At 36.1% G+C, this 26,185-nt stretch overlaps 1 protein-coding gene across 2 annotated transcripts; it reads left to right on the top strand.

Moving 5' to 3' along the window:
* On the top strand, positions 1-25,922 carry NEDD1 (NEDD1 gamma-tubulin ring complex targeting factor). Of its 2 annotated transcripts, XR_007768181.1 has the most exons (15): positions 7-142; positions 2,036-2,130; positions 3,577-3,693; positions 4,875-5,015; positions 12,386-12,615; positions 13,822-14,023; positions 14,974-15,160; positions 18,046-18,177; positions 18,378-18,425; positions 18,882-19,105; positions 19,848-20,004; positions 20,307-20,463; positions 22,806-22,872; positions 23,572-23,817; positions 23,920-25,922. XR_007768181.1 is itself a non-coding variant. In XM_050914925.1 (14 exons), the coding sequence occupies exons 1-14, from the start codon at positions 7-9 to the stop codon at positions 23,674-23,676; spliced, it is 1,998 nt and encodes a 665-aa protein (XP_050770882.1). In that variant the 5' UTR covers positions 1-6; the 3' UTR covers positions 23,677-25,922. The 2 variants fall into 2 exon arrangements, 1 of the variants encoding a protein (XP_050770882.1); XM_050914925.1 differs by having other exon boundaries at positions 1-142; positions 23,572-25,922.
* Positions 25,923-26,185: the final 263 nt, after the last annotated feature.

The raw sequence follows: 26,185 nt of genomic DNA, 5'->3' as shown, positions 1-26,185 counted from the left end.
GCAGCCATGCAAGAAAGCATACGTTTTGCTTCATCAGGAGATGATGTTAAAATATGGGATTCCTCATCTCTAACTGTGGTGGAGCAGTTCAACCCACATACACCCCCACATCCAGTCAGCTCACTATGTTGGGCCAGCAATAGTATCCTTTACAGTTTCAGCCATAGTTTTGTGGGTGTTCTGCAAAATTTCAGTGAATTTTTTTAATTGTCTGTAAATCACAGGCGTGATGCAGTTTTGAAGTCTTGTATAAACAGATTTGTATATATTGTGAAGAAAATTTTGTGGTTCTCTGTGTTGAAGTGATTTACAAAATAAACTCACACTGGTAAATGCTTCTGAAGAAGTTTCTCTTCCTTTAGGAGGCTAACACTTTTTTAATGATTATGATATGCTTGAATTGCCTACCAACTGTAAAGCTTACTCATTTGCTTCTTCAATAGTTGATTACAATATTCACTTTGAAGGCAGTGCTTAAGTTACTGACAAGGTTGAACAAAGCGATTGCTAGTGTAGTAAAGTTCTATACATAGCGTAGAGATGAAAATTGTAATGAAAGATTTTTCTTGTTTGTTTTCTTGAACAGCTTCTCATTGATTCTGATAGTGTTTGATAGTGTACACTTACTCTGTAGGTACTGATTTTCTTTGCGCTGTTTGTAGCATTTACAGAGGAAGCACAGGTGTGTTGGATGTGTAGGAAAACATGCATATGCATGAAAACAGATCTGGCCCATTTAGACCTTTCACCTCTGTCTTGGAAGCCTATTGTAGGATAACGATATGAGGTGCCAGGTGTTTGGTGAATATATGAGAAATTTCATGAAAACAATGCACTGTCAGGTGAACAGCTTGTATGGCTGTCACGGGAAAAGGGGGCGATGTCTGATATTGATGTAAAAGAAGGACAGGATGCTGTCACATAACAATTAAGTCCTGCGTGAATGTCTGTCCTCTAAGTCTGCAAATAAGTGGATGTATGAGAAAAAAGTTAAAACAATCAGAGCACAAATGAATGTTTTACCTATGGAGCTTGCAGAGAAATTGAAGCATAGATATAATATTTTTATACATATATACACTTATATGTGTTGTGTAGTAAACTTTAGCTGTACACAATCTGTCTTCTCATGCTTTCTTCTGCCTAGTCTCCTCTTCGTCCCCAAAACTGAAACAATGAAGTATCTTACTCTATATGCTTTTGAATGATTGTTAATTTGTTAGGGGTAAAGCATTGGTTTTGGTTCTGCATAATTCTGTAAGCTAAAATGGTGCCTTAAAATAATGAAAGAAATAGCAAGTACTATTCTGCCTACCAGTTCTTTGGTGTTAAATCCAGCCAATTAACCTGTGTTCTTAAATAAGCAAGTATAAAATCACAACGGGCATTGGCCTGAAGACATAGAGGACACGGATCTAAATGATTACTCAGTTTGTTTGGTGGGGGTGCAGAGGCAGTTGCCCTGCTCTGTAGTTCTATATTGAAGGCTTTTCTTACTACTTTGAGGTACTTGGTGTCATAAAAGGTTCTTTTGGGGTTTTTGTTTTTCTTCCCTCAGTACAGAGGGAGACAAATTAGCAAACGTTCATTGTACTCTAGAAACTATATGGTGAAGTAGTTTAACATTTGTCACAAACAGGACTGTTCTTTAAATCCATGGTCTGCTAACAGCAACAGACATTCCTTTGAACTTTAGTGATAAATGGGGCTCTTACTTGGGGGTGGCGGAGAAACAAAATTGTAGATCGGATAAGCTGCCTTAGCGGTAAAGAGCTCTTAAATAATATCTGCCAGATATTTCTCCTCTCTGAAAGAAATTGCTCTGCCTTATATTGGGAAGTAAGGGCTGTAGTTAATGCAAGAGCTTCTTAATGAAAGCTTGGAAGATAGCCTTATGTTTCTATTCCTAGGTCCCTTCAAGGTACAGTACTTTAGACTGTTTAGCCAATCTGTCTTCTGTTCAGTAAGGGAAACTTACTGTTGCTTTTGTTAATCACCATTATAATACAATTATGGTCCATAACTTGTGACTAAGATAGATACCTGGCCACTGCTTCTGCTGCTGGTGATAAAATAGTTGTTTCAAGCTGTAAAAGCAAACCTGTTCCACTCTTTGAAATAGCTGAAGGAGTAAGTATGAGTAATGCTGTTCCTTGTTTTTTTCCCCACTCTACCTTGTGTACTGTTTGTATCACATCTGTTCTGCATATTGGGATCAATTTAATTTTAGTATTGTTAGAGTTATGACACATATGTAAAAACATTTCCTTGTGTATAGTTAAATACGTATAAAGAGTAGGAGGAACAGTGCTTCTAAAAGTTCTACCAGTAAGAAAATACAAATGCGGTTATACTAGCATCTGATGCTGATAGCTTTCTGCTAGGGGAATTTGTCTGTTGAGCCTCAGTGTGATAGCCCGAGGCAGTCAGTGGTTCAAACTTGATCTAATGTGTAGGTGATGGAACAGAGCTCAAGTTTGAACTTTATTTTCCAACTTGAATTGTCAGTATTATGCATGCCTGTGAATTGTACATTGAAAAACATGGGAGTCTATATAAAGGTTGTTCTTGGAGGGTACACGTGCTAGCTTCTGGAAATATGTGCAATGGGAGAACTTCTGTTATGGTCGGGGTTTTTTTTCTTGTTAAATGGAAGCATGGCACTATTAATTCTTCAGAAAGCTGGACTTAGTTTTACAAGAGTCTCTTGACTTGGTTACTTGAATGACTTGTTAGTGTTCTAAACCATTCTAATTATTCTCCTTGGATAGCTATTGTAATGCTAATTTGGACTGGAAGTTTTCTGAAAAGGTGTTCAAACCAGGCTTTTAGGTTGCTGAAGCAAACACTTTCAAAGGTGGAGTGTTTGTCCTGGAGATTTCACTAAGTCTGATCTATAACTAATGCAATAATTTCCAGTTTTACCATGTCAATAATTGGATGGACTTTTTTTTTTCTTAATTCAAATCTCAGGAACTTAAAAGTGAATTTTCAGGGTGATAGAACTGAATAATAATTTGTCCTCAATGTAGGTCTGTCATTAAGTTTGACATTTTTTTCAAAAGCTGGTACTGCAGTGATAATTTTAAAAAGAAACACTTTACCGAATTATGAGGTTTGCTGCTGTAATATTCTTTGTAATGTTTAGGGAAGGTGAAGTACGTAACTTAGACAACTTCTTGATTTTCTTTTAAGGAGTTTTTTTCTAAACTTAGCATTTTCTTTTTAAAACTCAGTACCTGAACAGAAGTCTATGATTGCACTTCAGGGAGCTATAATTTAAAGGGAAAATGCATATTGAAGGAAAAGGCGCTAAAAAAATTTGCAATGAGAAAATGTGACCATTTGAGAATGTATTAATTAATGTATTTAGATCCTAAAGTATGTTAAACATATGTCCAAACTGGACTGGATTTTAAATGCCTTTTGATGGGAAATGACTGTAGTGTACCAATAGTTCTGTCGGTCAGTGGGACTGTGTTAATGAAGATGAAAACACACATCAGTATGCTTTTAAGTAGATTTGAATAAGTCTCTTAATTATCTTTAACATACTTTTTTCCCCTTCTCCATCAGGCAAAACAAACATGTGTGAGCTTAAATTCTAGTTCTTCACATATTGTGAGTGGAGGCCTTGATAACACAGTTAATATCTGGGATCTGAAATCCAGAAGGGTTTACCGTAGCCTTAAGGTAAGTTTGACTGAGGAAGAACTGTAGCTTTCATGACTTCCAAGTTTTGCTGCCAACTGTAAAAAATATACTTACCCCAAGACATGTATCTGTAGGATCAAGTTCACAGATAGGAGCTAGCACACATATGTGTCTTGTTCAAGTTTGTGTTCTTTATGTGCTGTAAATAGAAAATTTAATTTAACAAGCATACTTAACTTGATGTCTTCAGAGTATAATTCTGTAATAATGTGTGTTTAAATTTTCAAAATAGGCTTCCTATTTTATGAATTTGTATTGATATTCTCTGACGGGGATTTTTTCCAAGGGCAGCATTTCAGATAATTGCTGTTTCTGATACGACAAACAAGAAAACACTTGTATGTGTAGAATACTATAGTAGAACTTATGTTATGCAAAACTAGGACTGTCGTCTTCTAACTGATCCAGTATGAATTCTCTAAAACCTTGTTATGATGCACAAAACTTAGGATGGTCTAGTATATTTCCATGATGCCTTCAGTAGATGATTTGCCCTCATTTAGGACCACTGTTAAAGAGGCTATAAAACTTCAGCTTTGATTTCTTCTTTTTTTCATGGACTTTTAAAGTTACAGTTTGAAACGAAACTACTAAGTAGCTAATACAATACTTTAAATATCTTTTTCTCCTTTTTGGGCTAGAAGTACTTGATTGTCTTCCCCTATATTTCGGTAAACACAATATCATCATTGCAAATGACTATACTGAAAAGCTATTTGGTAAATATATGTGTTAATACTAAAAGTGACAGAAGGGGAAGTTGACAGTAGTACATCAGATTAACAGAAAGTGTATTGAAATATCACTGGTTTCTGGAAGACTTTACTTTTAAAATAATGTTAATGACGCCTGTGGTGGATATTTCTATGGTTGTCCTATTAAGATATTGTATATAATTACAGCATCATCTTTACTAATTTATTAAAACAATCTTCTGAAAACAATCAGACAGTGGTTACAATATAATGGCTGCTCTTCGGTATGTTCTGCTGCTGTTTTCTGGGATATTCCATAATAACTCTTAAATAATCTTTTTAAATGTTACAGATGGTCAGAAAAAAACATCAAGCTGAAGTTTTTCTGCAAAAGCACAGATTAGGAAGGAATAAGGTTATCCTGAATGTCTTTAACCCTCTCCCTCTGATCTCCCTCCCCCACAGGATCATAAAGATGAAGTCACGTGTATTACATATAATTGGAATGATTGCTACATTGCTTCTGGATCTTTGAGTGGTGAAATTATCCTACACAGCATTACTACCAATTTATCAAGTACTCCCTTTGGTTATGGCAGCCGTCAGGTAGGCTATCTGTATTAAGTTTCTTTCAGGTATGAAGCTTTAATTCGCAGTCTTTAGAAATTGAAAGTACATATCAAGAGCTTTTAAGTTTTGTTAATCTGTTTCCTTTTAATTTTTAAGAGTGCACTTATGGAAAGATAAAAACAGACCATTGTGTGTATTCCAGTCTTAAATAATAGGTAACATTGAAATACAAATTTCTCAAGTACCTTTACTTGTATACGGGTTACAGCAAATTTTACTTTGTAGACTCTGGTTCCTCAAGAACAAACTTCTACACATCTTAGAACTGAACAAAAACCAGTCGGTTTTACAAACCAAAGCAGGATTTCAATGCATGCCTCAATGTATATTCTTGCAAAGAACAAAGACCATGTAGCCTGGGTTCTGACTTATCCAAAGTAATCAGATTTACAACTGAACAGAGCCATCTGTACAGTAGGGGTGAATATAAGCCTGCATTTGGAAATAATAAATTTATTTAATCTGGAGATTAAAATTGCACAGCTGCTCAGGGAGAAAAGCGATGAGATTTTATATTACCTACTTGGTGTTTAGGTAAGATTTTTAGATAACTAGTTTGAAGGAAGACTGTGCAAAAAACAAACACAAAGCATGTGTACTACTTAAGGGCCTTGGTAGGGTTTTCCACTGCAATTCCTTTTTGCGGACTCAAAAGATATTGGAGAATTAGTGGGTATCAGCAGGGGAATTCCCTTGATATAAGGGCATCCGCAGTAGTAAATGAGCTGTGTTGTCCCATCGGAAGTTCCAGTGTGCATTCTTAGTGTGAATGTTGTCTTAGGCACAGCCAAGTGTTTATGTTCTGGGGATTCTCTTATTTTTTACTGAGTCATTTTTGCAGAGGTAGGAGCTGCCTAGTGGATGCAGAACCGTTGCTTTGGTCCTGAACCTGACCTTTAATGTCACAGGGAATACTGAAGTTGTGACTTACTTATTTTCTGTTACTGCAAAAGCTTTTTCAGTCCTAGATTGCAGATAGAGTGTGAAGTTAAATTTTTCTCCTGTCTAGCATGAACGATATAACTTGATGAAGAATCTCTTACGACTTCATAGCATCACAGGAATTGTGGTATACTTTCTGCTGAAAAATCGCCATTAAATTCAAACTATCTCTGCTCTTAGGTGCTGCAGTGTCTTTGATCCATCACCACAGTCTCGTACTTATATTGAAGCAAAATTGTACTTCATACTTGGTTTGATCTTAAAAATCCATCTGTATAGTCAGTTCATTTTTCTGATTTGATTGTTATGATCTTATGAAAAACGTGGATGTGAGGCAGGAGCTACAGGGATATCCATGGCTGGATTACACAGCCGAGGTGAATATCCAGAGTGGGGACTATGTTGCTAATTAATTGGAAAATGAAAAAATTCTTACAAGGATGATTTGCATCAACCTGTTTGATATATTCAACTCTTTCCACCAAAAAGTGATTAGGAATAAGTGATGCAGTGAATAGCTATTTTGGCAGATGAAGTCAGGAGGCCTACTGCAAAGCTGAGTGACCTTTAAGAGGGATAAAGATATTTGAAGTGTTAAATCAAAGTAATTGCAAGCATAGAGCTACTGTTCACTTTCTAAAGGCTCTATAGCGTTTTCTAAAGGGGGGCAGTTATTTGATTGCAGCCTTAATTTAAAATGGAATTGAGCTATAATTGTGTAATGGCATGGCTAGTTGGATGTCCCAGTTTATCAGCTTACCTTATATTCTAAAAATTATCTTTGCTCTTATGTGCAAAAATAGCTTTATTTTTGGTTTTGGGTTTTAATTGGTACTTGTAGAGAATTGCAGGATTAATTGTGCAGTGAAGCAAATATCTGAAGACTTGTGTAATTCTGTTAAATTTAAAAAGCCTTTACTCGATTTATAGTTTAGGGGCCCAGTTTTCGAAGAGTAAGCTTGAATAGATAGATACACGGTGTATTGTCTTGCTTGATCCTGGCACTAGCTGTCTGGCTTAGTAAGGGTCACCACTCCCTAGTAACTTTTTTTACAATTGGGGAATGTGAGGTCAAACTAACCTTATAAAATTTAGCTTGTCTCTGTTTGATTCAGCATGATGGAATGTAGTTTCCTTGCCAGTTAATTTCTGATATTGTGTAGACTCTGCAAGTAGTGGAATAGCCCAAGATTGCAGTGCTTTCTGTGAGTTTAAACAATTTTCTTTTCATGTGAGTTTTGGCCTATATTCTATTAATTGATTTGGATTTAGAAACACCTTTGTGCTTTATTAGAGTTGAGTTCTTGCACAGAGTTGTTTGCAGATCCCATAATTTGTCTTTGCTGTTGGTATTCATTTAGACTACCAGATTCTTATCTGCTTGCTGTTGTGAGGATGAATTAAGGTTTGTTTTGAAACATAATGTTTGTTCAAGTCTTCACTGCCTGGTGCTATTCTCCTAGCAACAGGATTTAGTTTAGTTGTTTGAACAGCTGGCTGATTTGTAAAGAAGTGTGATGAGTTCTGGTCACTCCATATAGTGAAATAGTCTTCAGCTTTTAAAGCTATCAACTGTGTTTACATCCGCCTTCTCACTTAAAAGGCTCACTAAGGTATAAAGGAGATTAAGAAACTGTACTGTCTTTAAATAAGGTAATCAGTGATGCTAGACTACTTTTGATTTAGTTTTGGGCTTTTCACTTGTTTTCCAGCAGTGAAAAACCCTAAGTGTAACTAGTCCTTCTTAACAATGGACCAGCCATTTTTCTGAAGTGCACTGTTCCTTGTTTGGCTGTCTTACTGTGAAGATTAAAGATAAAACGTACTGTTATTTTCTACAGAAAATCTACTCCAATCACAGCTAAGGCAAAAAGATGTATATGGTTTTTTGTGCCGCATTTAGTCAAATGTTCCAAAGAGGACTTAATTTTCTCTTTGTGGGTTCAGCACCTTGCGCTAAATGTGTTTCTGGTAGTTCTGTGTGTACAGAATTTCCAGAGATCATCAGGAGTTGTACTTAGTAAGATGTAGTGAAACTTGCTTCATATTTGCTTTTTTTTTTTCTTTAGTCTTGACAGGTTAGTTCCAAAACATGACTCTTTCCAAGTAATTGCATCATTCCTAACAATCTTGAAATTATTTTAGTATTAGTGACTAAAATAATTAGAAAACAGATGACCCCTTCCCACTTCTATTCAGACATTTACTTAAGCATATTTGAGTTTCACCTAGTGAACAGCTATGCTGACTTAAAATAAAGCCAGCCATCTTAAATATTCCCCTAGATCCAATTCAGGTAAGATCATTAAGCTTGCCTAGTCGGCTTTCTCCCACTGAAACATATGCCACACCTTTGCCATTTGATTCTGTGGATGAAGTTGTAATCTGTAAACATTCTTGGGCTTCTTTTCAGAAAAGTACCAATGTTTAACTTGTCTCCCACATCCTTAGCTAATTTTTTTTCTTGTAACTAGTAAACCTTGCAGTTAAACCATATGGGTTGTGCGCCCTTTTTAGGCTTGGGATCCCTATTGCTAGCAGTACAAAGGCCAAGGAACTCTATTGGGGCTATTTTCAGCTAGGCTGAGTTGGAGGCCCTAGTGTTCAAAATCCAAGTAACATTTCTCTTTTTTCAAAATCATAACTTAAGAAAAGGGACAGGAGATGACAAATGAAGTTCAGCTTCTTCAGGGAAAAACTCGACTGGGAGTGTACTAAAGTTCTGTGTGACTTTATCATGCCAGGCAAAAATCAACGTTTTTTTAAAGACTATTTGGTGAAGACTGTGACTATGTGTTAGTTTCTTGTCACTAAGATAGACAAAAACATTGGAAAGTATAAGAAATAAGATGAAGAAACACGTATGGAAATGAAAAATAGATGATAGAATCTGATCTAGAATAGTATGCGTGACAGCTCAAAAAAAGTTTACAGAATTAGGGTTGGCAGAAGTATAGAGGGGTTAGAAGTAGGGAAGAAGTCTGGTAAAGAGAAAAGAACTGAAGAAAATAGAAAGACTTCTTAAATAACACTTAACATAAAAGGATACACAGTTAAACAATAATGTTAAATTCAGTGACATAAAAGGTAACATTTTCTCTGTGAACACACAGTTGATCATGATGATTTTTTGATTTTTTAGCATCCTCTTTGGCAATAAATGTAGTCAGAGGGAGAAGGTTGGAGAAGTAACTTGAGAATTGCAACAGAAGGAATATTATAACAGAGATAAGTTTTGGTTTTAACTAATTGGAAGAGACTTAGGCCTAGCATTAGATTATCCTGGATCTGTCTCCTGTGGTGGGTGGCGAGGGGTCCCTTTTACCTTTTTCAGAACTTCAGTATCGAACACTTCCATACATACGGTGCAGGACTAAATAGCTCAAATGTCTGATCGAGTGTAATAGTTCATCTCTTCCCGTACAAGGAGTCCCATTCCCTTGCAGCACTGGGTCACAAAAAAGATATTTTTCTATGTATACTTGTCAGCTTTCATAGTGGCTCTATGTGTGTTTTAACTTCAGTGAACACTGGATACCATGTTGGTTTTTTGTTTGTTTTGTTATAAAATTCATGTAGAGTTGAGTCAATATTTTAAAGATAAAGACCGAATGCTACTTCATGAAGCCTATTCTCATTCTAAAATACAGTTTCTAATTTGCTCTTTGATTATGGATGGGGTGGGAAATGAGGAAAACGTGGCTAAGACTTATTGTAAGTGATGCAGTTTGACCACCTGCATCTTAATACTTGATGCTTTCCCATATGAGGCTTAGTTGTCTGCTGTTTCTAACTGTGCTAAGCTTAAAGCTATATTTTTTTTTCGCCCAGATGTTTCTCAGACAAAGTATTTTTTTTTAGAAAACTTCAAATTAAGTGACTCACTTCTGGGAGGAGAAATGTTTTGGTTTTGTCTTGTCAAGCAGCCTTTCAGAAATGAGGTTCTCTCATGCCTCTAGCTGTCTGGGCAAGAATTTGAAACTTGGACACGTAGCACACTGTCAGGGATGCCAATATGATGCATTTGACTGTCTCATAAAAGTGTGCACAGATTTAAGTGCCTCCGTTCCTTGAGCCTTATCTAGCAATTGCATTATTGCAAGTGAAATTTGTTGGTAACCTAATTCAGTGAAAGTGAGGAGTGAATAGGAGCTTCCCCACAACTCCTTCATTGACTACCTGAAATTAAACTGTGAAGCTGCTCTGAGGAAACGCCATGACTTCAATGAGAAGTGGGGAACAGAGGTAATATGGGGAAGGTACCTATATGGAAAAAAAAATGGAGAACTCGCCTTGGGCCTGTGAGATTAGAAGGAAAAATGAGAAAAGAAAGTGGCAGACTTGGTAGGATAGCAGTGGAGGTTTGAGGAGAGCTAGGAGAGAGTAATCTTAGTGGGCAGGAGGACAGAGGAGGGAGAAAATGGAACGTGAGCAGATGCCAGGGCAGTAAGGAAGGTATTTGGAGGTGAAGAAGTGAGAGAACTGTGCAGGACAGGCATGTTTCCCATGTAGGTCCTGTACGTAATTGAAGCTGTTATTCCTGAATCTCTCAATATTTCTTTTTTTAATGTAAATAAACTGAAAAATGCTGATAAAAATGTCTCCATGTCCAGTAGGACCATATTAATTATGAACAGTCATCTTCTATTCTATTTGAATATGCAGTTGAGGGTGCCACTTCTTTGTGGAGCAATTAGGCTTCCAGTGAGACATGCAATACAAGTGCTAGAAATTATGTTGGAGGCATATGAACCAACAAATATCTCCATTAAAATGAAGTTAAAGAGAGAAATAGGATAAAATCCAGTACAGTGCATTGCAATGTGGATTATACTAGAATAATATAATAGCTTTTTGAGAGCATTTTCAGACAAATAAAATGTAATGGCTCTCATCTGTCTGGACTTCAGTAAAGCACTTGATTCAGTGCCTTGTGAGAAAATATTAGAGAGGATAGAGGTTTAGAAAGGAATTGAGGATGGGTAAGAAATTGGCTATAGGAACGAAGACAATAGGTAATATTGAAAGAACAGTACTTGTTTGGGTTACCAATAGTTAATCTTGTTTAATATTTTCAGTAGTGGTTATGATACGAGAAGTAGAGCTATGATGAGACACACAGTTGGAAACTATTACCTGTAAGAGAGAGGACTGTGACAGTATCTAAAAATGATTGAAATAATAGACGTGAGAACAACTTTGATAGTATAGAAATCAAGATACCAGACGTAGGTCACAACTGAGGCTTTTCGTATTAGACTAGGATTTGAAAATTCCCAAGGGAAAGAAGGACTTGGGCTTTTTGATCGTAAAATGGCAATGAGCAACCAAAACAGATTGGATCACAAAAAAAGAAAATGCAGTCTAGGATATGTCAGGACGAGTATAAAACAGACGAAGTGTTACTGCCTTTGTAAGGCAGTAGCAAAATTTTTTGACAATCATACAAGATTTTGGTTGTCCGTATTCAAGACAGATTCAAGCTGGGAGAGTTACAAAGAAACTGTGATGGTACTGAAAAACCACTCTTAGGAGACTGAGTCTCGCATATTGTTTATAGCAAAATAAGCCTGAAAGAAGGTGAGCTGGCTGTTTATCAAAACAGGGAGAAGCAGCACTGGGGAGTTAGGAAACAATTTAAATGTAAGGGTGTTATTGTCACAGGGGTGAATTAGTGCAAATGGGTCATAAATAAAATTAATCTGGAAATTGAGTATTGTAATTTAGTATTAGAGCAGTGAGGTTCTGAAACATCCTCTGAAGCAATATGGTGGAAACAAAAAACTTACCTGCTTCTGAAAGGCAGGTGAAGTTCCTGTATTACATGATTCTGTGATAGCAAGGCTGCATGTGATAAACCAGGCATATTATCCTCTTCTGTGGCCCTAGCTCACAGGGTGAAGTCTGTTCTTCTGCAGGACCTACATACTTGCATAACTCTTATCAAGTTGGCTTATATCCAAGTACTTAAAATCAGTGGAGGGGAATGAAGTTTAACATTCTTTGCAGGAGACCAATCAGTGAAATAATGTAGCTGTTCACTCCTTTAATTTTAGATGTGGTGTGGGTTTTTTTTGTAGTGTGTATGGTGGCATGATACTTGCTGAAAAATCAAGAAACTTTTCTAGAAGTTTTTTTTTTTTTTCCCTTGTCCTTCATTTTGCTGATCAGCTCATCTGGTACCTCATACTGGTACAAAAAAAAAAGTCTGCCCCCGACAGCAAAAATGGCATTGTAATGTGAAATGAACTTTTTTTTTTTAACTTTTCGGAGTGGCCAGCCTTTGTAAACTACTTTAACTTAATGTAACATCTGTATTCCTAATGTGTTTGTGTGTTTAGAAAATAATTTAATATGGTGTTTCATAGTGGTATTACAATTCATTTTTTATATCTGTTTTACAGCCTATTCGACACTTGAAATATTCGTCCTTTAAGAAATCCTTGCTGGGCAGTGTTTCTGACAGTGGAAATGTAACTTTGTGGGATGTAAATAGCCAGAACCCATATCATAATTTTGAAAATACTCATAAAGCACCAGCTTCAGAAATCTGCTTTTCTCCAGTCAATAAGCTGCTGCTTGTAACTGTAGGTTTGGATAAAAGAATTATTCTCTATGACACTTCAAGTAAAAAGTGAGTATATTAAAGACCTTTTTATTTTAGAAGGATCCTTATTTGGTTTTCATAACCTGAAAAAGCACGCCTAACTATGACATGAAATGTTTAATTCAGACCACATTCAGAATGGTTGAAGTGATTGGCATATTGCTACTGGAGAACCTGTTCCATAGTCTGTTTTGCTTTTTTATTTAAAAACCAACCAAACAAAGCCCCCCAAACAAACAATTAAAAAAACCCCAAGGCATGTGGGAACTAATTGAGGTGCTGCATGTGAGTGACCACTCCCAAGTGCTTGTGTATGGGCTTTTCTTGTTGATACAGAGCAGTTAGCTTCTGTGAGGGGCAGTACAGCCTGTGAGGACATTCAGCCACCTGAGCTTAGCTTGCCTGCTTTTCTAGTTCAAGATACGAGACATAACCGTGGTGCACAAGTTGCTGAGATAGTGAGCCTTAAATATGGGAGAGCGTTGGTTGAAAAAGCAGGAAGTATGGGACATAGGTGATGGGACTGTAGTAAGAGGGTAGGATGGCAAGTGATTTCATGGGACTTTGGTTCTAGTGTGAGTTGTGCTTTCACTCTAGCTGAATAAAAGCAGGGGTCTGACTCTAGTTTGGAGGGATGTAGTAGAAGGATGCACACTAGGACCTGAAGTTCTTCCTAGACTTGTGGGAAGGTTAGAGTTGATGGGCTTGGGAAACTATAGGATATGTGTAGTATGATTGCTGCTGGAAATGATGATACCAGTAAAAAATTTAGGTGTCAGAACTGCTGTTTTGAAGGCAATTTGATCCTGTCCTGGTGAAATCTTTTGGAGCATATGCAGTCTTTAATTTGTTAAGCATGAACACTTAGTATACTGGTACAGCTCCCCAGGGAAGTGGTCATGGCTCCAAGCCTGTCAGAGTTCAAGGAGCACATGGATGAGGCTCTTAGTCATATAGTTTAGTTTTTAGGTAGTCCTGCGCGGAGCAGGGTGTTGGACTCGATGATCCTTATGGGTCCCTTCCAACTTGAGATATTCTATGATTCTATAAGCCTAATCGACTGTTCCATAAGATATTTCACTGAATTTACTTGGCACTGGAGAAGTGCAACTACTGACCTATAGCTGAATTATAAAAGCTTTTATTTTGTGTTTTTTTTAGATACTCTCTTTTGAAAAAATCTAACTTTTGAACTCTAAAAGCTTTTTATTCTGTCCTTTCTCCTGTGTGAAGGTTACTTACAACAATAGTAGCTGATTTTCCTCTGACAACAGTAGACTTCATGCCTGATGGTACTACTTTGGCTATAGGATGTTCCCGGGGAAAAATCTGCCAGTATGACTTAAGACAACTGACATCACCAGTGAAAACAGTTATTGCTCACAAAGGCTGTGTGAAATGCATACGTCTTCAGTTCAGTACCACTTTTTCCAAGGTAAAAAAAATTTTCCTTTTTATTGCTCAATATGCAGATTAATGAAAGCAAAGCATAAGTTTAACTTCTAAAAAAATGTTAGTATTCAATTTCTAAGCGTTATAGATGCCAACAAAAGTGGTTCATACCAACATAGAAATTATAAACTGCTCAGTCTTAAGTGCTATTTTAGGGGGTTTTAATGTGGAATTCCCCCCACTCCTAGCCTCTGTGTAGAAATGAATGAAACTTTAGTCTTAAATTTCCTGGTGTAAATATGCTGCCATTGCAGATGAGTTTGTGGCACCGTAGCTTCATTTGTAGGCTGTAGCAGAAAGGTCTGTAATGGCCCTCCCATTTAAGGGGAAGACACACAGCTGCCTGTCTTGAGGTATTTTGCATGGTCTTATATATGGTGTTTTGCAGGCACATATAAGCGGTGGAGAAGTTGATTAAATGCTAGAGAAGGCTTAAGAGGTTCTTCCAAGACTTAATTAGGCTCTACTGTATCCAGAAACCCCATGTGTCCATTCAGTGGAGATGGAGAGAATCTTTGAAGTGGATTCTTTACTGCTCTGAGACTTTCCTCCTAGCACACTTACTGCTAGTGGTTGACTATTCCTTTACAATTTGGAGTCTCTAATAATGTAATCTCTTATTTTTCCTATGGCTAAGCGTAGGATCAAAATTGGCTCGTGCCAGGTCACTCCATTGTTACCTTAAGTTCTGTTGCTTAAGTTCTTTTGCAGGTCCACACAGTATTCACATAATAATACAGATGTTTCCCATGTTCTTTGAAGTTACATTAAGATTTTTTTTTTATATTTGTAAAGGCATATCTCCTAGGCAACCTTTGCAACTTGAACTGAATTTTTTTTAGTATTTTGAAACAGAAAGAATATTGGTTTATATTTTTACTTTTAGCTGAAGGAATAATAACTTCTCTTAATTTGTTCTATTTTTTTCTTCAGTCTAACCTTACGGGTTCTTCAAATAAACCTGTATCCAAAAGAGCAGAAGTCAAAGCTGGTAGTAATCTTGGAGGAATTCAAAATACTGGCATCAAAAACATTGCCTCTCAAGCATCAGCAACAGTTTCCTCTCATCTGACATTGCCAAATGAGAATAAGGGAGGAGAGATTCTTCAGGAGAAAACAGGTAGTGTCTTCTTCTTACTCTTTATAATCATATTTGGCATACTGTAGGAGATGGCAGGAATATTTTATGACCATTACAGTGCAAAAATGTCACTGAGGGAAGGGCATTTCTTTGGAAGAACTGTGTGTATGTGCATGTACATCTGCACCTTCTTTGCCCTCGCCTACTGCATTAGACATACTATGAGACTGTGGGAAGTGAATTGGGTCTTACTACAAGCTTTAGACACATGAAGTCTAAAGTTCTGGACTTGAAGTAGAAGTATGTATTTAAACTTTAAAGGAGAAAACTCTATGGTGATATTGTGGGGCTCTCTTGTGTTCTGACTTCTGTAGATTATCCTTATGTACATAATGTATTTTCTGACACCAATGTCTGTATGGAAGGCAGAGCTAATGATTTGTAATTCTATTAATAAACAGGAGTAACAGACCTGATCTAAAAAAACCCAACCAAATAAAACACAGGAAAAAAACCTAGTCCAAAAACCCAAGTGAACTGTAGAGAACTGAACTGTACTTTTGTGTGAGGCATGATTGCAATATCACATGGTAGGAAAGATGTTAAATATAGTTGCAAGTATGATTAGTTGTATAACTGTACTTGCTATTTATGCTTCTGAAATTAACAAGTTCTTTATAAGAATTCTGAGCATTATTCTAAAATTCTGCCACTGTGTGAAATGTACTCTTAAAATTTTATTTAATTCAAGAGTTCTGAAAATATGATCAAATCAGTAACACTGTTAGTTTGATTCTTGAAAAAAAAAAAAATCCTCAAGCCATTTTAATGCAACAGCACTTTTCCCCTCCCTTTTTAAATAAGGAGAAATACATTTAGCAACAGTAATTAGGCAATAAGCCACTGCAGTTCATAGAGACGTGTATTAATGACCTCCCTTGGGTATGCAGTGAAGTATGAGGTGAAGTAGAATGCTTCCTGCGTATGCAAGAAGTGTTGCTAATCAACATTACTGAATGGTGTGGAAAATTTTATTTCAGTTAAAATATATGATTTATTATCTTTATTTGAAGATGTAAGGGGTAACAGCCATTAAACAGGACCATGCATAATAAATAAATGTTTCAAGAAAATAAAGGCTTACCAAGTAAAACAAATATTTTTCATTAAACTGAGTGTTCACTTTAGAAGTAAAGACCTCTATATTCTTCAGAAGATACAGTCTTTAAACTTAAAAATGGGAATGGATGAGAGACCACAAACTGCATTTGTTCTGTGGAAACTCTTCTAGACCCTGATTATGGGGTTTAACTTTGGCGAATTAAGGGACATTCAGTAAAGTCATCTGATAGCATATTTAAAACAAAAAACCTGTCTGTTCGTACAGCTTATAAATGGTCTGGGGCTTTTTGTCACAAGTATTTTAAAGTACAAAAGTATAAATGAAGTCAGAATGTGATGAGAAGTTTGGATGTACTTTGAGCTGGCTTCCCATAAACTTCTATTTAACAGCTGTCCCCTGGTTTAAGTACTTACCCATTCCCAGTAATCTAAATGTAGTAAAAATATACAAAAGACATTTTGCCCTATTTTATATTATGCTTTTTCCATGTAGATCCTCTGTAGATTCTGGCACAGGTTGATACTGCACTTTTAGTTTGACTCAGTAGGCCAAGTATTTACTTAACTAGCAAGTGCAATCCTATGTATGTGTTACAACTGACACATCTGAAGGAGTGGAAAATGTGATATATTAATACATTGAAAAGCGAAATCTTAAAGCTGACTCAGGTTCCAGTTTATGTAAATACTTGGACATGATTAATTGTAGTCATCCACACAGTCACTTTTGGATCACTTGAACAAGTAATCCCACGTAGAGAAGTAGTTACAGGTTTTATGAACAGTGGTTTGTTTATTTTTTTTAATTGAAGTAGGTACAAAGTAAAGCTTTTGTATGTACAGGTGACTTATTTATAGGAGATTTATATATGTATTGCACAGCAGTAATGCTCTTTACCTAGATCTTAACTTACACAAACAAAATTTAGGCACTTTTAGAGTTAGGAGTTCAGTGAGGGCAGAATAGCGGCTTGCTTACAGCCCGATCTGGTTTTCAAACATACTAAATTGTGAAAGTTATTTAGGTGGTTATCTTAGCAGTTCAGTTCACTTCTCTGTGTATTCCTCATCTAAAAACTGTAGTTTGAATAATTACTGGGGTTTTTTTGGACTTAAGATTTGCTTCTATTCTTCAGACAACTGTCCCTGCTACCATGCATACAAAAGCTAACTTTTTTTTCCCCGGATTGGGTCAGGGATGGGGCTTGAGGGTGGAGTGGGGAAAGGTCTAGGAACAAATTTCTTTTGTCTGCAACTGTAACCCCACTCTGATTTCGTAATGTTAGAAATAAGCAGAGAATATCCTAACATCAGGTAAGCTTTAAAATAGATGTTTCATAGAATTTCCATTAGAATGCTTAATGGCCCCAGTGAAGCAGATTTCTCTTCTTGCAGAATAAATTTAAATTTTGATCATCTGAATGTGGTTACCTTCTTAGCAGAAGGTGCATTCACTGGTTTTCATTTCACCTGATACACCATAAATTTGCTGCATCCATCATGTAGATTTATCCGAAAATGAGTGCATTCTACAGTTTGACAACTCTCCTTTTTAAAAAGAGGAAAGGAATCCAACTGTATCTTATTTTTGTTAATAAGTGTCTTAGCTTTTAGTTATAGTCACCTGCGTTGACAGCCCAAATGAGGAAGTTAAAGTTGACCCTCTAACTGGAATCCGTAGAAGGCTCTAAAGTGCTTGCTGGACTTACCAGGGATCATGCTTGCTGTGAGATTGTTTAGCGATAACGTATGTTATTTTTGGAAAACGTCAATTACTAACTGAATGTTATTGTCCTTTTAAGGCTTTCCCCATAGTTCCAGCTTGGATGTGATTCCATCTAAAGAAACAGATCATGGGAAAAGTGCTGATTTAAATAATTTTGATGATTTGGGTCGAAGTAGTTTAGGAGATGTGTTTTCTCCAGTCAGAGATGGTAAGTTGCTAATACTGAAATTTGTAAAGCATCATTCATCTGCATATAGCATGACATTTTGACATTTGTGTGTTACCAACCGCTGTACCTACTTGGTATTTTAATTTGTCTTTGATTATGAACTTGATGCAATGATACGAATATTGACGTAGGTTTCATTTAATAAACACTTAATTTGTTTGTGTTCTGGTATTTTGTAGATATTATTGCAAGTAAAGTGAATGAAGATCCTCAAGGAAAAGGAGATGGTAAACATACTTTCAGTATATTTTTCTTTGTCAGTGGTAGGCCTTTGGAGGCCTACGCTAGTTCTTACATGCTAATTTTGTTGTACCATTGAAAATAAAGAAACGACGAAAACAGATGCTGAAACAAATGAACTTTTCTGGAAATTTTCTAACACACTGAGGTGCTAAGACACAACACGGTAACAGGAAATCAAGAGTATGGTCCTAAAGTGATTTGTTTTTCTTTTATGCAATTTATAGTGATATATAGAGGCTTTTCATGTTTTATTACTTTTATAAGGACAATGACAGCATAAGTTGGATTTAAGGATTTTAGTTTTTTGTGGGGTGCGTTTTTGGGTGATTTTTTTTTTTGTTTATTTCTTTTGTGTGGGTGTGCAGACATTTTAATTGTGAGTTCGAGTTGATGTGTGTGTTTTTTGATCTGTGTGTTTCACCTTTCCCTTTTCATTTTAGGTGTGGATTTTCAGCCCTACCTTTTGGGTTTGGATTTTCTCCCAAAGCTCACCACTGCCTTTCCAGTAAAAAGAAACCCAGTGGGCAGTAGTGCACAAGGGATACGGTCTAGCCCATTACATGCACTTACGGGATCTCCAGTTAAAGAAGAGGAAGAACATCCAGAGACTGACACTAAGAAAATAGATCTTGGAAAACAAGAACCTAAAGAAGTCTTAAAGCAGGTGTACTATACTAATTCATGTTATGAGCGATGGTCTTAGAATCTTGACAGAACACTACTACTTGAAGGAAAAATCCTTACTAGCATCCCAGCTAATCTTATTTTGCAACTCTGTTCACACTATTGAAACAAATCTGTAAAGCGTTGTTCAGTAAGTGCGTTGGCCTTCAGCAATGCAAGATAAATGTATGTTTCTCTTAAATAAGCTCGGGTTACAGAAGTTCACGCGAACCAAAACTGGGCTAGCCCAAGGAATATTTTGATTTTTCTAGTAAATCAAGAATGAGCATTAGTTGGTTGCACCAGTATGATTGTTTGTCGTTTATTAGGTCAATTCCACCCTCTTCTTTCCCTATTCTCCATCTCCCTCTTCTTGCTTCTTGAGGTATCTTTGATATGCTTCTGCTGAGACCATAGCTCCTTTTGTATTTCTTTTGAGAAGTCTGAGTTTGCTAGGAATGATGTTTATAACTTCCCTACAAAATGTTTGATGTGAAAATTAAGAGGCCCCTGCCTCTTGCACTCCTTTCTGTGGTGTGTGCACTTGAGGCAATTTTGAATATTTTAGCAATTAATTTTAAAGATGTCTTGCTAGAAAATGAAAAGCATATATTTGAGTAGATTCCTAAAATGAAAAATGTTTGGAAGTGAAAACTTAGTCTTCAAGTGCAATTATCTAATTGTAATAAGTAGAGTTCACCTTCTTTTTTTTTTTTAATTATTATTATTATTTTTATTGTCAGCTTTCAAAATCGAGCTCATCAAGCACAGAATCTGTAACTTTAAGTCCTCCACCATCATCCACTGCTGTAAAGGCTCCTGATACAAATGAGAGACTAGTGAAGAATATTCAGGCCCATCCTGCATATGATCTACCGGTAAATGGTACTACCTCAACAAGTAAGTTGGTCATTTTGACCTAGTTTTAGGCATGGTTGATTGTGAACTGATGTGAAACCTGATAAAATGGCCTTAGCATTAAAACAGAACATCCAATCTTGATTCTTCTGTAAATCCAGTTAGCCCTCCTGGAACATCTCTAATTGCCTCTGAAAAGACTCATTCTAAATCTAGGGGGTTTTTTTTACTAGATAATATTTGAGATAAAATGACAAGCCTCAAGACAAATAAAAAACCTCTTGTACTCCATTACACTGATTTTGTAAATTTTTTTTTAATTTACTTTATTTTTAACTGTAAAGGTCCAAAGAAAACATCACCTGTCACTGCTGGAGTTGCCAGTTCATTGTCAGAAAAAATAGTAGAAGCCATTGGGAGCAGCAGACCAAATGCACCTCTGACATCAATCCAAATAAACTTCATTCAGAATATGATACAAGAAACAATGGATGACTTCAGGTACTGGTATTCATGCAGAACATTTTTGTTTTCAATGACATGTTTTCTTAGTAAGATGTTTTAGCATCTCTTGTAACAAATTTCTACTTGCATTAGAAAATGACACCATTAATAGCCCTAATCTTGGAATTCTAGGTATGAAACTTTATTTTTAATAGCTGTTATGACTAATTAGACTGATGTCTCTGAGGGCTGTTAATGCATGGCTTTGCTAACATTTTCAGAATGAGTGTTTGAATACTTCTCAGATGGTAAATTTATCTGCATAACAAGGTCCTTACTGCTTTCACGAAGCCTTGTGCTCATTTCTTTCCCTCCCCGCTCATCCTCTGTCCCAGCAGGAGGAATTTCTCTTAAAGTTGACATTGTGGAGATTTTGATCTAGACAGTTGACTTGTACTGGCTTTGATTGTTGTTAGCTTGGCATGTGTAAGGTAAAATACTGTGTGTATTTCTACTGGTGAAGCTTTACATTAAAATAATGTCTGTGCTGTAAATGATGGTTAGATGGTGTCAGATTACTTTGTGTTTGTGGATACCTAACTAACATTCCACTTGTGAAAGTAGTAAGTCAAATTAGCATGGATTTAGAGTGGAGTTTGAAGGAGAGGGAGCAGTTGAGAGAGTTGTATCTAGGGGATCACTTCCCAACTCATGTTTAAGATAAAGTAGGTTGACTGAGATGGTGCAGGGGAAAAGGATTGCTGGGCAGGGGAGGTATTGCTGTCTCGATGACAAAAAACAATGCATAACTAGCTTAGTAGGTCCATATGCTATGGCTGTTCTCTATCTGCCAACAGAAAAATACATTGAATGTTATTAAATGTCTTTAAATAAGAATATAGTATAGTAAAACTCCCCTGGGATTTTTTAGTGATAATCACACATCTGATTAGAAACCCTAACTTTCACATGATTTAAAATGTAGTCTATAGATTGCAGATTTTTTTTCTTTAAGGTCTGTGTTCAGGCATCCCAGTGTTGGAAGGTATGCTTGTCAGTCTTGTACTTCTAGTATCTGAGATCTGGAGCCTCAGAGATTGTGTTTCTTTTCTGACCTACACTTTCTGGAGTGGCTGGAAGGTTCTGCTGGCCCTTTTCCCAGATGTAAATTGTGGATACATTCAAAATGAATGTAAAAGATTGTTTGTACTGAGGTCAGTAAGAGGGAAGGGAGCCATTGCAAGCTTCTCATTGATACGAGTACCTTTCACCCTCTGGAATCTGAGAAAAGGATTTTTATTGCTCTTGCCTGAAATCATTCCTCTTCAAGTAATGGGGAAAAAACAAGGACCTTAGAAAAGGACCAGAAGGAATATATAACTCATTTGGTTCCAAAAAGCTGCTTGTTTCTTGAACTTCCTGTCTTCGGGAGATAACCTACATCTTTGGGTTTCTAAGCTGCCAGCTGGCATCTATGCTCGATATACTCTAAGGAGATTGTTTGCCTCCAATAGGAGTTCTGCAGCACAATAACCTGTGGAAATAGAAATTGAAGAATATATTGCCCTTGGGTTTGCTATACCTTTTAGGAAAGGAGAATGAAATAAGACCTGTGTGTGTCTACTTAAGAAATGCTTTACTTTCTCAGGCCATTGGTACCTATAGCACAGTATTTGGTCTCAGATGATTGCGCTGTGATGCACTGTTCAGGAAGAGCATATGAGCTTGCCTGCTTTTTTGTGAGCTCTTCTCCTTGTTCTTCCTCAGCATCTGGAACACTTGTATTAGTGTAGTGTTCAAAGGGTATTTCCAAGCTTGGTTCTTGTAGTGTGGAATAGTTGTCCATGAATTGACATGAATTTGTCAATTCACGGACAACTCTGTCACTACTTATATAGATTAACCGGGAGCATTCTGTGGGCTTGAGGATAACGTATCATTTATCACAGTTGATGTTTTGGGCCCTCTTACAAATGAGTGCTGAAAGTGATGTACTGAAAAGCTGTATCTTCAGTTACAGATAAATATCTTTCTCTATGGTTCTTGTGATCAAGGGATTGAAAATCAGCTTTGAATGGTAAAAATGAGAGAAGTTTACAGCTTGTAAGTGAAAAAACTATCTTGATACCGCCATGTATATATTTATAGTTCTAAACAGAAAAGATCCTAAGTCTTTTTGTACACCAAAAAAATGGTACCTATGAAAGTCAATGTCGTAACAAAAGTATTCCAGAAAATAAGTGGTAGAGGAGTACGTTTCATGGTTTAAGGGTTTTTAGACTCATGTTACATGATGTCATGAAGGTGAGGAATTGTGGACTTCTGGGTGGTGAGGATTGGAGAGAATTGCTGCTTCCTAAATAAAACTAAGCATTGTCCTTTTGCAATTCTTCCCCCAGAGAAGCATGCCATCGAGATATTGTGAATTTGCAAGTGGAGATGATCAAGCAGTTCCATATGCAGTTGGTATGTACAAAGAGCACGGTGGAAAATATATTCAGTTTTCATTTTTAGTAATACCAAGGCATGCCAGCTTCTTCTCTCAAAACTGAAAGTCAATTTTGCTTATTAAGAGCAAGAAAGGGAGGATTGGATGTAAAGGAGGGGGAGACTATTAATTGGAATCTGTTAAACTGTTTTATGCTTGATAAATAAAAGGAACATATGCATTTGGGTAGGTGTCATGAATTCCATATTTCAGTAGTTACAAAAAGACAAAAGGGAAACAAATTCAACTGTCCTTCAGAAGGGACCAAGAGCTGGGGTAAGGAGGAGATAGATGGAATTCAAATAGAAGGCTTCACTTATAGGTACTGCATGCATACTGAACTGTGTTCTTTAACTTCACCTTTTTATGAATCTTTGTTCTTTTGATCTGCATTAAAAAGACCTTGTCTCAGTACCGAACATTTTAATGGAAGCTGCATTAGTAGATTCTCATGCTGAAGAAGTGCAAAATATCCTTTGATAAAATATTCACTAATGTATTAATGATCAAAATACTGTATGTCAGCATAAAAAAAAAATCTTACTTTTCTTATCAAAAGATTTTAAAAACAGTATTATCTAGGTTATTTAATTTTCAAAGGGATATGAAAATGGATAGGATAAAACTGGAATAATTAACTTCATAGCTACTGATTGGGACTTTTTTCTTTCCTCTAGAATGAAATGCACGCTTTACTTGAAAGATATTCTGTAAATGAAAGCTTAGTAGCTGAAATTGAGAGACTACGAGAGGAAAACAAAAGACTGAGGACTCACTTCTGAAAGATTTACACTGCTAATTTTATTAGCATGAGCTCACTACAGGTGGTGTGTTGCTTATGACAGATCATCCATCATCACTGAAGTATTGAATGAAGACCTGCTATTATTCTGAACATGCATCTTTTCTTCTAAATAAATGGTGTAAGATACTATATGTAATTATAAAATTTGTAACAGATAAACACTGTTTAAAGAATGTTTGCATACTCATGCTAACCACCTTGAAATACATCCTTCTAACAGAAAAACTAAAAGGATGAGTACGTTATCAGAGTTTTAGCAATATGTGAAGTGCCTTTTATAAACGAAATCAAACCAGGACGGATGCCTTTTTCTGTAAGAATTTTTTTATATACCTACTTTTCTATCTGCTTCTTTATTCTACTGCTGTCAGAAACAATCACTGTAGCTTGTCTTTCAGATACTTTTCTTGGAGAAAAAGGGGAGAGAAAGCTCATCTGCATGACGTGGAGCCTTGTTTATAAGGAGCTGGAAAGTACAGTATTCAGTTAACTTTATTCAGCTGGCAACTCTTCTATCCTGAGTAAAACTAGAGCTTGAAAATATTCCCAAATTCAGTGCCATGATCTTTCTTCTTATAAGTCTGAAATCTGTGCTTATCTGCTGTGAACTTTGTTGTTGCAAATGCTACTTCTTTTGCACAACGAGATTTTTGTTACAGCTTTATCTATGAAACTAGAACTCTTTTATTTACATGTATTTGAATATTGTCATAGCTTGTCCAATTTGAATGCAACTTTAGACTTCAAAATGTAAGTATACTCAGCCATTAATAATACCGCATTGTCTAAATGCGGTCTTTCAGTCTTTGACTCAAGCATCTTTTGCGCCCCCCGCCCCTTCCTTTTTATTCGTAGTGGACAACACTTAATATTGAGCAGTTGTGTAGTAGTTTTGAATCTTGTTGGTTTAGCATTATTGTAGCCTTTTTGAGATAGCTGCATACCAAATCTAACTAGTATCTTAGTTGTAAGATTAACGTAAGAAACATTAAAGAGAAATCATTGCTTCAGTAGCATAATGGTATCATACTTGTGTGTAAACGTGTCTGAAATGAAGCTCAGTATGAAGTCCTGACTGCTGAAGTTCATAGGAGGTTTGGCTTGGCCCTTATTTGTGCCAAGAGATTAAATTAAATTAAAACTTCAATTTTAAATTCATTTAAAAATTAAATTAAAATTTTAAATTAAATTAAAATTTTCTCTGAAAGACTTCTACAAGAGCTTCTTGCTATTTAAATTGTTCTGGAGGCTTCTTTATTTTCCCACTAATATTTGCTTGTTTCTTTTCACACAATCAAAACTCAAACAAGAAAAGTCTGAGAACATGGTGAGTTAATTAGTTACAACATCTAGTGTTTAAATCCATGATGGCACTCTTCTACTAAATGAGAAAGCCATAATATATAGTGTAACTTATTTTTATATGTTGTAAAACTAAAAAAAAAAAACCCCTATCTATACCTTTTCCATATCTAACTTTTTTCAAAAAAGAGACTGTTACTTTTTTTTTTTCATGTCAGTTAATGACAAATACAATTTTGTAGCAAAATGAGGGTATTCAAGTAGTCTTTAATATTAGGGACAGGACTTTAAATGTCTGCAGTTCTACTGCTTTTACAAGCTTTTAAAAATACTTCTATATCACATATAACTTCATGGTGAAAGGAAGCAAAGTAGGTTTAAATTTTTTTTTTTTAGTAACTTAACACACAACATAGAGAACTTTTTTGTAAGTTCATAGGATGTGTAAGCTTGACACATTGACCACACAGTTCGTGAAGATAATAGTACTTGAAGGTAGCAAAAATATCTTGCTGTTCTTCTACATGCTTTGCAGTGTTAATGAAGTAACCTTGCATATTTGCTTCTCTTGATTTGTTCCCCAAGTGCTCTTGCTAGTATACCCAGATGACAGCAGGGAATTAGACAAGTATCTTGGGTATTTGGCTTGTAGATAATTTGTTTTCTTGACTCAGAACTGTATAATATTTTTCTTAATTCCCAAATGGAGGTGATTATAGGAAATGTGATTAAAAGGAGATATTTTGGCCTTTTTAAAAAAAGATTTTTAGGGCTTTTTTCCATATCTCAGGATTACTATAGTGCAAGTGGCTACACATGCTGTGCGGGGACCCAGTATGCCTACCACTATAGGGGTGTGTTTTGCCTTGTACACAAATCTGATTTGTATGTTAAAATAAAGCTTGTTTTAACCTTTTTGAGGAAAAAAATGCTGTGGTGACCTGCTTATTAAAAAGAATATCTATATTGTAATTGTTCTACCTCAGCAGGCAAGAGCCTGATCCAAAGAATATGTAGAGACCTACCTAAAATTCTTCAGTAATCTCTTTTTTTTTTTTTTTTTTTTTTTTTCCTGCCTCTCTGGCTTCACGCAGACCATCAAATCATTTTTACAGAAATGTTCACATTACCTCATGCTTTTGGAGTAAAGAACAGATGTACAGTTCCCCCTTCCAACTTGGAAA

Source organism: Gymnogyps californianus, chromosome 1 (genome assembly GCF_018139145.2).
Source record: "Gymnogyps californianus isolate 813 chromosome 1, ASM1813914v2, whole genome shotgun sequence".
NCBI lineage: Eukaryota > Metazoa > Chordata > Aves > Accipitriformes > Cathartidae > Gymnogyps > Gymnogyps californianus.
Note: the sequence above shows the minus strand (reverse complement) of the source record. Positions and strands in the feature narration are given on the sequence as shown.